This window comes from Adiantum capillus-veneris, chromosome 3 (assembly GCF_014529385.1).
Source record: "Adiantum capillus-veneris isolate H3 chromosome 3, ASM1452938v2, whole genome shotgun sequence".
Lineage (NCBI taxonomy): Eukaryota > Viridiplantae > Streptophyta > Polypodiopsida > Polypodiales > Pteridaceae > Adiantum > Adiantum capillus-veneris.
The window spans coordinates 24,199,738-24,213,194 of NC_140933.1; the positions used below are offsets into that span (position 1 = coordinate 24,199,738).

A 13,457-nucleotide genomic window follows, 5' to 3' on the forward strand; every position below is an offset into this window, starting at 1 on the left:
AAGGCGGCTACACGAGGGAGAGAAAGACATCGACGGCATGATAGAGACGTCACAGAAGGAGAGAAAATCACGTGGCAGAAGAAGAGGACTTCAACCTCGTACGCCACTAATCGAGAGAGAGAGCATCTTCTACAAATTCGATCTAGTTCGTCCTTTTTTAAAATTCACCAGACATATTGTTATTGGATCTACTTTCACTTTTCATTAATTAATTTCCATGCACGATTCTTTTGGAATCCTGAACTCGAAAGCAAGTCCCTTTCCACGTCAGAGACACCTCGTCCCCTTACGCCTCCTCTGTGGTCGCCATGGAGCTTGAAGGATGCCCGTCGCTTCCTGGCCCACCCCTCTCTTTTTCCTTCTCCCCTCGCCGGCCGTGGCCCAAGCCCACAGGGCCACAGCAGAGTGCAGGCTGTAAGCTCATGACCCCTCTGTGCAGCTGGTTGCCCCTCCCACTTCACCCGGCTCTGCATCCCCTGAGTCGCCAGGTCTCTGCTACTGCTCCAGATTCACCAGCTGAAGCCCTTGATGTTGCCCTTCCGGCCGCACGTAAGGAAGAGGTTCCCATATACTGCACCACCTGTGCTCGCTCTGCGACCCGCCCTCCAACGGTCACCCTTTTTGCTAGTGCTATGCAGGACAGCAATGGGCACACAGCCATTTACAACATGCAGGCCCTCTGCATGCATTCTGTCTGCTCTTCGTGCAACACAGAGAGTTCTCGACAGACATTGGATCTCTCGTCTATGCACTTCATTTTAAAAATTCGTGATTCTGGAGTGTAGCAGGGGAGGTGTAGAGACAAAGACAAAGAGAGAGGAGATAGAGAGAGAGTGAAGGAAGGCACTGCCCAAAGGTTTTCCACTCGCAACTCTGCCAGCAACCTGTCAGATCCTGCATGCTTACCCTAACATGTACAATGAGCAGAATCCCAATGCCGCCATGGCTATGCTGTTATTAGCTGGAATGTGATACCCTGTAAACAAATGTGCAGCATGACGCAAATCACAGAAAATCTCTCTCTCTCTCTCTCTCTCTCTCTCTCTCTCTCTCTCTCTCTCTCTCTCTCTCTCGCCCACATTAGACACTCGTCTCCTACTCTACGAATTTCCCTTGCTCGGCTCATAACCTGCCATGTCTGCGTCAGTCTGTTTTTCTATTTAATTAAGAAGCCAGGCGTCCTTCCCCTCTAGGCCCTCCCTTTTCTCCCCCCTTCCATCTTGCTAGCATCGGCCTCTTACTTTAGTTTTTCAAAGGGTATCTATTGAGATACCCTTTAATGAAGAACCTGAAACAAAATTGATCGGGCCTATTTCACATCTTTTTAGGTCTTTAAAAAGCATTGCCGTGATACTATGTTTCATTGCAAGCATTTGTTTTCTTTGTATATGACAATACCATGCTCCAGTAAATGAATATGGAAAATTGCAATGGAAACAATTTTTATCCCACTAGAAAAAGAGTTAGGACTAGTATAACAAATAAAGATTCCAGAATGTAGAGTAGATAATAGGAGAAATCAAACAATGGCAATGACAATAGCAAGTTCCATTCAATCCATTCTTTTAAAGAATGCCTCAAGTCCAAACACATCGTGAAATCCTCTAGAGATGATACACGGTGTTTAAACATAGACAAATTATTTGAAATAAGGATACAGATTGTTTACCACTTTCCCTTTCGATCCTAGTTTTAAGCAAAAGGAAGTGCAAAAGTGCAGCTGAGGTTTTGGAATGGGGGGAAGTAACCAGATACTTTAAGAACTCCATTTTGCATTGGTCCCCTTGGCTCTCTTAAATATTGGGGCCGTCGCAAAGCCCCTATTGGATAGAAATGGCTAGGAATGCGAATAATAAGGGGCTCGTTCAACTAGAGCAATTCTGGGATGGCAACAGGAAGTGCTAAAAAACTGCTGACTCTTTAGCCATCCAATTTCAACTGAATGGCTTTGAGATGTTACTAGTCTACAGGGTGATGCCAATTTGTGAATCCAACTTTGAATGGGACGCTTGGAGATGGCCCAGGAGTAGCCTCTTTTGGAAACCACACTCTAAAGGCATTTACCATGCATTAATGCACGAAGCTAATTGGTGTAGCCCCCTCAACAAATTATGGAAGAGGCACTGGACGGAAAAACGGTGGGAGGGAGTCATGGAGAACATCTGGAAGCCAACGTGGCCTCAGTATATGAAGATATTTCTATGGAAAGTGATGTGGGGCTCTGTTGACGGGTGTAAAGATACAAGAAAGAGGCATCGGGTCCGATCGTTGCTCGGGGTGCAGAATAGCTAGTGAAGACCTAGCCCACCTTTTCATGGGATGCCAGGCAATCAAGGGCATGGCTGGGAAAATATGCAAGTGGATTCAAAGGACATGGCAAATTAAGTTCTTCAAAAATGATATGTTCTTTGGTAGTAAACAGGCTGGGAAATCATGCTCTTCTTGTCTGCACTCAAATAATCAGATACTACTTCTTGCACCATATTTGGCAAGCAAGGAACCGCCACGTGTTTGAGGGGGATCTGGATGTGGCAAGCTTTTGTGAAATCATACAAGAGAGCAGAGTGATGATCCACATGTTCGGAGGCAAACAAGCTTTAGAGGACTGGTTTAGAACAATACATAACATCTTGTAATAAGTAAATCCTAGGAGTAGTACCAAGCAGATAACTTGTAATCCTTTGACCCTCAAGGCTCAAATTGAGCTCGAGGTTGGTGCATATTTCTGATGTTCTTATACTATCCACTCACAATTGTGAGTTTTGGAAAAAAAAAAAAGATTAAAAGCATTGTGGTTGAGCTCTAGGCATAATTAACTTTAGAAGGTTCTAGGTAAGTACATGACTGCAGAGCAACGAGAACAATGACATATTTCTTGGGGCAATGGGTGCCGTCTAGGTTCCTATGGTGCAGAGCAAGAGCAAAAGCACGTGTATACATGTTGAATAAAGAAATCCCTAGTGAGAGCTTAAAACTAAGTGAATGTAACATTTGAGTTTCTATTTAGATCGGAGGAGGACATTTGAGTTAGTCTATTCTTGTGAAGGTAAAGGCCATGGAACAATGTGGAAATGGTGTGGATAAAGAAACTAAAAGTGAGAGGGTGATGAGTGGGTCAGGAAAAAGTTATGCGAGACAAAGGAGGAGATGGAAAAGGAGGCTCAAGGAATAAGGAAAGACTCAGAGAATATTTACAAGGTAAAGGTGGCGGATTTTTGTGTGTGTGTGTGTGTGTGTGTGTGAGAGAGAGAGAGAGAGAGAGAGTGTTGTGGGTGGGTTCCTATAGTCTACTTCACAGAGAGGAGGAGGAGGAGGAGGAGTAGAGGCAGGAAGACATGGGGAGGCGCATCCGCCTCTGGAGAGGCAGAGGAGGAGGAGTGAGGGGTGGAGCTGGGAGACGGCGAGGGGGTGGTGGTAGGAGGGAGGGAGAGGGAAATGGCGACCTTCATGTGACCGTCGGAGCAGTGGGCGGGTAGGCCGCAGATGTAAAAGAAGGTGGCGCCGGCCTCCCGCAGCGTCACCACCAGCCGGCCCTTGCCATCGTCGGAGGTGATGGGCGCCCGCGTGTTGCACGTCTTGTAGTCCTCCTCGCTCACCTCCAACACGCTGTGCATGTTGGCCTCATACTCGAAATCTGCAATTCAAGTTTCATCAGCCCGATCATATCATAGCCACCCCGCCAAACTTACTTATTCCCACACCTCTATTTTTGCCAACATGCATACCCAAGCTCAATACCCCCTATCACCACCCCTTCAATCCTTTCTTTGCTCTTCCTCTCACTAAGTTTAGCGAGCAATTTCTCGACACCATATCCATGTATAGTATTATACAACTTAGGTGTTCCCTAAACATGTTCTCTTTTAATTAAGATCTCTGACTATGACTAATCATCCCATTAAGTTACAACTTACCATAAATACTATGCTACATCACTCAAGTGCTACATAATTCTTCCATACTAGTGTGTGATGTGCAATTCTATTGTCTTATATCATAAGTTGGAGATGAGTAAACTTGAACCGTTGGAATCTGCCACAAGGTAAGCTGCCATTAGCCTATCAAGCACACAAATCACCCAACAATTGTGAGTTAAAACTACACACTCAGTGCCTTTAGTAGACAAACATCTACGTTCACACAGACATGATTCTAGTTGTTTAGACAACATCAAGCATTAGGAAAAACTCAATTAAAGGATCCCTCACCGCATTTTACATCTGAATAATCTCTTCTCAAGGTTCAATTACATTGGGAAACTATATGAAACTTACATAGAGTATCCCCTTGTTTGAATGTGATGCTCGATGCCCACGCTTGAAAATCATTCCCATACTCCCACCCTTTCAAGCCTCCGACGCGATAGTGAGCGCCTAACACCGATTTTGTAAAGAGCATGTGCTTTAAAAATACAGCTATCACAACAACTACCTTAAAGACACACTTTGCCATCAATAATAGACCCTGCTAAAACCATAAGGTACAATAAAGCAACATGAGTTTTTTTGGGTTTAAGTGAGTCACTTGTATCTTTTCATGGCACAACAGAGGCCACATAAGGAGAGCTAATTCTAGACTAATCTAAAGTGGGTACTCAAAGGCAACCAGAAATTTCTAAAGAAAAGTGTGAAGGGATACATGCTCAATCTTTGAAGGTGGAATCACTCATGATCCCCTTGACTATTTGGGCTAAAAGTGCTTGAAAATATAAGGGTAATCTTGCTTTGCTTGCTTTTTTGTTTTCCACATTGTACTTCCTCCCCTTCCATGAGGCATATGTAAATGAACTAGAATAATTTGCACTCCAAAGACTGATGGTGACACAAAGGTGACCCCAAGCTCATGTGCAAAAAAGACAACTTTGAAAATTTCATTGTGTTTCCCAAAAGTGTACATTCTTACTCAGATTTAGGCTTGCAAATGTGCCTAGATTTGCAATTAAGGAGACATGGAGACAACAATTGATTCTAAGTAGAAAAGATTGTTGATCAAGATTTATACTTAAAGTTACATGGATAGCTTGGTCCACACTTTCTACATATTTTTTTTAAAAAATTGAGTGGATTTGCGCAAGGACATTGTGTCCACGTGTCATGTACAGAGAGGCTGAGTTAAGTGGTGGGTTTTTACTTTCACCGACAAGAAAGTGCGAGTCCGCTTTTACAGGAAAGTGGGGAGTGTGTGAACTCAATGAAGCCATTTGTCCTTTGCAATTACAAGAATTTACAAGAGACGATAAGATGACAGGGTTTCCAAAATGCGTGGTAAACAAAATGATTGTTCTTGCAACTATATTTAAAGGATGGGCAATAAAATGGTCATTTAAACCTCAACGTTTATATGCACTCATGTGGTGATGTGGAAAACACCTTGATTTTGCAAGTAAATATTGTCATAAACTCCTCAAGCCTTGTGCAAAGCTCGTAAAAATTGGTTTGTTCGCACCTTCATTGTGCATTAAGATCATCATCTCATCATGTTGGAGATAAAATTGTTCTGTTGCAAGATCACTAAAGGATGTGGCCGCTTGGTAGTGGGTTTCTGTGGTTAGCAAATAGGGGCAGCTTCGGGGAGTTGGCGTACGACTACCTGCGCCTTGCCCGGAGGTGCGTGAGGTTTAGGGACAATGCTTATTTTTGCTTCAGGGGTATGGCGGCTACCCCGCTTCCTTCGGAAGAGGATCTGCTTGCCAAACATAGCCGGATGTAACCGTGGGGCCCTGCTACTTGGGGGGCAACCTTGGAGGTGTGGATCTGGTTTGCATGGAGGTTTTGAAGGCGGTGAGTGTTGTGTGTATGGTCGCAGGCTAGTGTTTACGATTGGTGGATGATGCGTGCAGTGCGAGACAAAAGGGTGGATCTGTTGTGGCTTGGTGGCATGGAGTCGAGCGGTGGCAGATCTCGGTTGTGTGGTGGCTCCGTTGGGCCTCTTCCAAAGGGGTTTGGCTCCCCCTAAAGCCAAGTTCGAGTTGGTTCGGTGGTGGTTGGATGCTGGCTCGGATCGTTTTCGACATCACCCTCATGCTCCTGTGATGAGGGCTTGGTCTCATGAATCCTTGTTGTGATGGAGCAACCTAGCTTCGCCCATACTTTATTTCTATTGCTAGTCTTTATGGTTTGGGTCGTCTCAGAGGGTGGCTCCTTGTCTAGCCGATGTACTGTGTGTTCTTATCTTGGAGGGGATTTCACGACGGAGTGGCAGTCCTTGTGATCTCTATGGCACCTTTTGATGTAGTCCGGTTATGGTATGTTGTTCTCCTTGTAATTTGTTTTGTCCATTGCTCCGTTCGAGCATGGGTTTTATGGTATTTTTTGGAGTAATTTAATTTTATCTACTCACTCAGTTGAGTGAGTTTTGCCGGAAAAAAAAAAAAAAAGATCACGAAAGGCTTTTAAAAACATTGCAATGCTTTTGTAGAGGCTTTTCCATTCCACGTGTTAGTCTTTAACAAGCTTAGAGAGAGAAACTAGGGTCCGCATTAGCCTATTGTTGAGGATGGGGGTGAAGTGGGAAAAGGCTTATGCTATAGTGGTGCCTTCAGAGGAGGGGGCCCTGGATGTGGGCAGCCCCAATGCCTCAACAATGGCTTTATTGATCCTCCATTTTTGGACATATGGTGCCTTCGAGGCCTCCCGCAGTAATGCAAGGAACTCTCATGTATCATCAATAGTGATACACCATCGGGGTTTTGGTTGAAGCTCCCATGGGGGGTGGTTGATGAGGTACAGGGAATGGGTCAAGTTTATGAAGTTTGCAGGTTACTACACCTTTATCAAACCCTCCATGCTGGCACGATCTTCTCACATGGAATGCAGGGTCTTCAAAACATTGAAGAAGTGCTTCTTGGTAAGTGGATCAACACCGAAGTTAGTAGCCACAATGATATATTGGGCTTGGATTTTATAGGAAGGTGGTTGAATGGGTGCAAAAAAATGTGTGTCCCATTTGGTAGAAACCTTGGCCCCATTATTGATGTTAATGGCATAGTATCTTTCTTTTGCAACATCTAAGTTGCTCTTTGGCAAGCATCACATTTTTTAACTACTTTTTGGCATCAAAAATTGGAGAAGGCCACCATATCCCTACCACCATAATCGATATTTAAGTGTTGTCTATTAAAAAATGTCCACCGGCTAATACTACATGTGCTTGCTCAAGGATAAGAATATATTCATCGAGTCACTGGCACATAAACGGCCAATAAACCCCTAACCATTTGAGCCTTTTTAATAGTTTGGTAAGTGTCAACCTGTTATTGTTTCATAAGCTTGACTCAAAATTTAATCGATGGTCTTGTGGTTCTATATAAAGATTCATGATTCCATTACGATTTCTCCAATACAATCGTCCTACAAGTAATTGATACATTGCCGATTGTTCAACTATCTTTGGGTTTAGCAAAATACAAATGTTTGTGTCAAACTGTGCTATGGTTTTGAGAGGCAATATTTCTTTGGACCATTTTGGTACCATTTCTATGGAGAATAGATAAGCATCCATAAGTCATCATCCACTTCTTTAGGTGCTTCTCGTGATGTAAACCTAGAGAGGTGATCGATTAAAACATGTGTGGTACCTTTCTTTACCACAATGAAAAGTAAAATTCCAACAATATTATGAACCATCTCACAATTCTTCCCATGTTATAAGGTTTTTTTACTAAGTAGATTAGGGATTGGTGATTTAAATAGAATGTAAACTTATTGGCCAGTATGTCCTAATTTTGCAAGCAAGACACATTAATTCGAATCCCAGAAGATGCGAGGTGTTTTAGCGAGACGTGAAGACGAAAAAGAGGGCTAAGGACGACGTGGCGATGGCCAGTGTGGAGGGCGACACATCGCAGGAGCTGCAATTGACAGTTGTAAGAGTTTGAGGAACTGCTTGTGTTTATTTAAGGACCAAGGTGGCCATGTTGTTTGCGCACTGCTGCGGAGGAGTCGCGAGAAGAGGTATGTGCAGCAGCTGCTTGGGTTTTTTTATGCGTATTTCTGCACCCTTGTATTTCGTGTGGCGGTAGCATGAAAGCCTGTTGTTGGACTGTTGTTATGCGTCTGTGTATTTTCTGTCGCAGTGTATGCTTGTTGTGGTGGTAGCACGAAAAGCAACAGAGATTGTTTGCTGGACTGAAGTAATGACTAGATTGAAAAGCGAAGCGCTAGCAAAGGGTAGAGAGGATGAGTCCATTGTTCCAAATAGGCCGATGCGTACCAAAGCGCGGCATCCCAATGCTAGACCATCGAAACCTGCTATGGAGGTAAGTGTGACTATTTCCGTAGGGGGCGGGGACATAGATGTGAGGTTGCTAGAGCGGATGCAATGCTTTCTTGAAAACGAATCTATTGTTGTCTTGTGCGCTGTGGAGAGGGGAGGTACTCTTTTTCACCTCCATTTCCAAATGGTGGTGCGCTTGTGGGCCCCATCATTGGTTGCTGTCAATAGGAAGATCAAAGGATACCTAGGGTGGGATAAATCGATGCCTGCAGGTGGGATGCTATTGTGCCGGGGACTGAAGCAACGGAAGCTACAAAGATCAAAGGATACCTAGGGTGGGATAAATCGATGCCTGCAGGTGGGATGCTATTGTGCCGGGGACTGAAGCAACGGAAGCTACATACTTTTGAGGGCATGATAGGATATTGTCTGAAGGAAAGCGGCGAGGTGTACTTCCAAAAAGTGATGCACAACATTACTACCGATGACGTGAACAAGGGCATAGAACTATATTGCTTGTATGGTGCGGACGAGGTGAAAAGCAAGGTCTGCTTAACACCAGCGAACATTTTTGATAGAGCGTTGATGTTCTGGAAATTCAAGATGCGCCACCCGACTGGCAATGATTTCCTGTCCACATTGCATAGAATGGTGAAGACTGGGAAATACTACCCGTCCTCCTCATGGATAACTCCATATCAAGGGCGAGACATGCAACTAAAGAAGATAAACACGCTCTGGCGTTGCATGGTGCATCCAAGTACTGCTAGCTACCAGGACATCGTTAGTATCTTTGTTAATGATGACATGTATGGGATAACGCATCAACGATCGGATTGGTTCTTGTCGTGCTGGCAAGAAAGACAAAGGTAATGGATCATGTTTCCATAGCTGGTGACTGAAATACCTTCTCATAATCGGTATCTTTCGCAGCCCAGCATGTCCAATTGGCAATGATGATGAGACCGATGCTGATGTGGGAGATACAAATATACCAGATGCAAACATAGGGGATGAGTATATCCCATTGGTACATCAAATTGGTGTGACGACAGTTGCCTAGTCGACTATTGGTGGTTGTTATTTTGTTGATTCACTTTCTTTTTCTTTCAAGCAGGATGTGCCTCTAATTTTGCAAGGATTAGACTGATTCAGAATGTTGTGTGTTGCAGGAGAAAAGATGGATGAGCAAGATCAAAACCAGCCACTGCTTGAGGAGGACACACAACCAGATGAGTCATTCACACAAGCTGACGACCTACGAATAGATAGGATTGAGGATGTGCTGGTTGGTATTTTGAAGGAATTTCTGGGAGATCAAACAGCAAGTCGACCATCTCTCCGATCGGTGCTTCTTCAAGAAATCGATGCAATAAAACAGACTATCGACAGCTATAATGTGAACTTTCCGGATGTGCAAGTCACAAAGTTAGAGGAACATATATTTTTGTTGCGCAAAGAGGTTGTGATGTTGAAAACACAAATGAATCGATTGAATGCAATTGCATCCAAGATGTCAAATGCTCTTGCCAGGCTGCCTATATAGTCTCCACTGGCAGTTTGTAGCGTGAAATGTATGTAGATCAAGCCGGGACTATCTTTTTGTCGAGATCAACAGTTTGTACAGACCACTCGATCAAGATCAAATGCAAACTATGCTTTTATTTTCGAGTTTGTACAGACCACTGGATCAAGACCAAATGCAAACTACGTTTTTATTTCCTTGCTTTTGCAGCTATATCTTGGTCTCTTTCATCCCTCCATTGTTCTCTGTGGTGTGAGCCCAGCATATGCATGCTCAATACAGATTCTCTCTTTCTCTATAATGTGAGGCCACCATGCTGAATACACACATTGTGTTTCGTCTTTGCCTGTTGAACCACGGCTGGCAGTGCCTGAGACCACCATGTTGAATACAGAGATTGTGTTTTGTCTCTGGGTGTCCGACCACAGGTCGCAGTGCCTTGTTTTCTGTAGCGCAATCCAATGACCTGCTCTGACGATCTCCAGCGGGTGGGGATCTTGGGCCGCATCGCGCACGGAATTAGGTGCGTTGAGGTCGACAAGCAGAGACGAGCTGAAGCCTGTTGCGGACGCCGTGGTAAACCCAAGAAACCCGACTTTTGCTTCGGGTAATAAACTCACCAGCGAATATGCTAGATTAATAAATTAATGTGTGCAACACTTGATCGAGGGTAGAAACATATTTGTCCTCATTGGCACATAAACAAAGTTATTGTTCCTTACCTTGTCTATATATATATGGCCTTCAATTAGACTATAATCTTGAGCCTCTATTGAAATTACTCTTTGTCTTTGTTTACTCCAAGTTTTAGGAAATATTTGTGTTGTAAGTATTGGCACATAAATGAAGTTATTGTTCCTTACCTTGTCTATATATCTGCCCGTCAATTATAATCTTGATCCTTTATTGCAATTGCTCTTTGTCTTTTTTTTACTCCAAGTTTTAGGTAAGATTTGTGTTGTGAGTAGGTATTACCCCAATTGAGGTACAACCAAAATTTTGAATAGTGTGGCATATGATATTGGAGCCACCTCATAGCATTGTTCACATCTTCCAATATACTCATCAAAATCCATTTTCATTGATGGATAATAAACCCCCAACCATTTGAGCCTTTTTAATAGTTTGGTTCCTTGCAAAATACCAATGTGTTATGGTTTCATGAGCTTGGCTCAAATAGAATTTATGGTTTTGTGCTTTAATACAAAGATTCATGATTCCATCAAGATTCTCTGATACAATCAATCGTGCCACTAGTAAAATAATACATTATTGGTTTGTCAATTATCTTTGGGTTTAGGAAAATATGAATGTTTGTGTCAAATTATTCCATGTTTATGAGAGTCAATATTTCTTCGAACCATTTTGGTACCATTTCTACGGAGAATAGATAAGCATCTAGTAAATCACCATCCACTTCTTTAGGTGCTTCTTCTGATGTAACCCTAGAGAGGTGATTCACCCTAACATGTGTGGTACCTTTCTTTACCACAATGGTAAAGTGAAATTCCAAAAATATTATGAACAATCTCACAAGTCTTCCCATGTTATGAGGTTTGTTTACCAATTAGAGTAGGGCTTGGTGGTCTACACTGCATGTAAACTTGTTGGCCAATTGATAATGGAAAAATTTATTTACTGCATATTTATACCCAATCCTTTCCTCTCATTGTTGGTGTGATTTTTCTTTCTAGTGTTCAACTATATGCTACCAAAGTAAATTGAAAAATCCATTGTGAGCTTAAAAGAGGTTGAGCTAAAAGGCAACCTATGGAAAATTTGAAAATCTTGTTCCAATCAAGTGCTTTTAGGATTGGTGATGTTGCCAAAGTGTCTTTCGATTTTTGAAAAGACTCTTCACATTCATCCATCTTGTTGAAGTTAGTGATCAAGCTATATAGACGTTTTGCTACTATGGTGTACATGTAGATACATTTTTTGTACTATCCACAATGTCCCATGAATTCCTACACTTCTTTAACTAAGGTAGATCTTGCCAACTTAATGATAGCCTTGATCTTTTAAAGATCCATTGATATTGTATGTTTTTACACTATTTGCCCTAAAATTGTACCCTATCGTATCGTTTTAAGAGGGGGGAGGGGCCCACTATATGTAAAACTTGTATATCAAGTGTCTTAGAGGACTTTATGAAACCCTTTAGCTGTGATTTTTTTGTGAATAAAAGAGACCCTTTTTCTTTTCAATTTGTAATTTTCTTTCCAATTTTATTTTTTCAACACCCTTCTGTATGTGAAAATGTGAGAAAATATAGAAAAAAAAATCCTTGCTAGCTGTTGAACCCATGTGATAAGTGTTTTTTTGTTTTACTGACAACAACAAACCCCCCCCCCCCCCCCCCATGTGTATCATAATTACAAACTTCTTAGGATTCAAACAAAACCTACACAAGCCGCATTTCTCAAAGATCTTTTTCAAATGATCAAAATGATCTTAGTGCAAAGAAGAGTGAATAGAGAGGTCATCTATATAGAATTCTAAGAATATTATAGGGTATTCGTTGAAGGCATGACTCAATAGTCTTTGAGAAGTGGATGGAGCATCACTCAATGCAAATGGCATGAATCCATAATCAAATGTTAGAGAATTGGAATAAAGGTGCGACACAAATTATAGATTAACTTGAGTAATCAATCAATTGTGTAACATTGAGCATACTCAAGCATGACAAGTACATAGCATTCAATTACGCATCACACACATGTATAAAAACTGCAAGAAAGAGAGAGAGAATAATTCAATACCAATTGAGGATGGAACTTATTGGAGCCGACCGTCCCTTTGGAAGGACTTTGTTTTGATAAATTCTTCTTCTTAAAAAGAGCTTTTGATAAAGACAAATGACTGATCTCACTTTTAACTACACAAATTGAAGAGATGAAAGCTCTCTAATTTGGCAAAGTTTGCGATTACACTTTTCACCTAAAACACCTTGTTGAACTCAATCCTAAGGTCCTAAACATCTCCCGATAGGATCTATAGGGATTAAGCAAGAATCAAGTTGGAAAGAAGATATGTAAGCATTAAAAAGTAGTAGCCTACATAGTTAATTATGTATAAACTTGAGCATCCATAGCTATATAGACTTGTGTGTGTGTGTGTGTGGGGAGAGAGAGAGAGAGAGAGAGAGAGAAGATGATGAGCCTTGAGAAGAACATGGAGATCTTCTTTTGGGTGAGGATTGTGTAGAGCTTCATGAGATAGGAAGACATAAGTTTCTCTATTCTCTCCAGCACAACCCTACAGAAAAACAAAGAAAACTCCCTCTTGCAGTCCTCAAATGAAAACTCTTTGAACTACAAAGTTGTTCATCTCACTACTTCCATCAAGCCTTCCAAGACCTTTTGACAAAAATGCTTTCTTTTTCAAGTTTTTCTAAAAATACTCACCCTAAGTCTTGAAAAAGTAGTTTTCTACTTTTAGAGCTACTCTTATCAGCTTCTCTTTTGCATGGGAGGCTTGTGGACCACATCCCTTATCTCCACATAGCTTCAAGTTGACAAGTGTGGATAATAATACCTTGGCTCCCATTCCCACCTTTTGGTTATCCTTCTTACTTTCAGAGGCTTTCGGGATCCATTTTGGACTCGATAATATTTTTTCTTTGCCCCATAAGATCCCAATTGAATCCTTATTGATTTTTTTTATGAACTTGTGAAAAATGCATTCAAATTTTAGAACTCTCTAGTTCACAAAC

General features: G+C 42.0%; 3 protein-coding genes across 4 annotated transcripts; 2 read left to right on the top strand and 1 right to left on the bottom strand.

Moving 5' to 3' along the window:
* Positions 1–3,063: 3,063 nt before the first annotated feature.
* On the bottom strand, positions 3,064–4,588 carry LOC147460616 (mavicyanin-like). The gene is made up of 2 exons (XM_086508202.1): positions 4,275–4,588; positions 3,064–3,634 (listed from the first exon to the last, which is right to left on the bottom strand). The coding sequence occupies exons 1-2, from the start codon at positions 4,450–4,452 to the stop codon at positions 3,288–3,290; spliced, it is 525 nt and encodes a 174-aa protein (XP_086364328.1). The 5' UTR covers positions 4,453–4,588; the 3' UTR covers positions 3,064–3,287.
* Positions 4,589–5,269: 681 nt separating this feature from the next.
* Positions 5,270–6,264, top strand: LOC147460617 (uncharacterized). Its single transcript, XM_086508221.1, has 2 exons — positions 5,270–5,745; positions 5,840–6,264. Exons 1-2 carry the CDS (start codon positions 5,627–5,629, stop codon positions 6,030–6,032), a joined length of 312 nt encoding a protein of 103 aa, XP_086364347.1. The 5' UTR covers positions 5,270–5,626; the 3' UTR covers positions 6,033–6,264.
* A 196-nt stretch (positions 6,265–6,460) lies between these two features.
* LOC147460618 (uncharacterized) lies at positions 6,461–10,340 on the top strand. 2 transcript variants are annotated; one of them, XM_086508210.1, is made up of 3 exons: positions 6,461–9,083; positions 9,148–9,290; positions 9,387–10,340. In XM_086508210.1, the coding sequence occupies exons 1-2, from the start codon at positions 8,563–8,565 to the stop codon at positions 9,275–9,277; spliced, it is 651 nt and encodes a 216-aa protein (XP_086364336.1). In that variant the 5' UTR covers positions 6,461–8,562; the 3' UTR covers positions 9,278–9,290; positions 9,387–10,340. The 2 variants fall into 2 exon arrangements, with proteins under 2 accessions (XP_086364336.1, XP_086364339.1); XM_086508213.1 differs by lacking the exon at positions 9,148–9,290 and having other exon boundaries at positions 6,461–7,952.
* Positions 10,341–13,457: the final 3,117 nt, after the last annotated feature.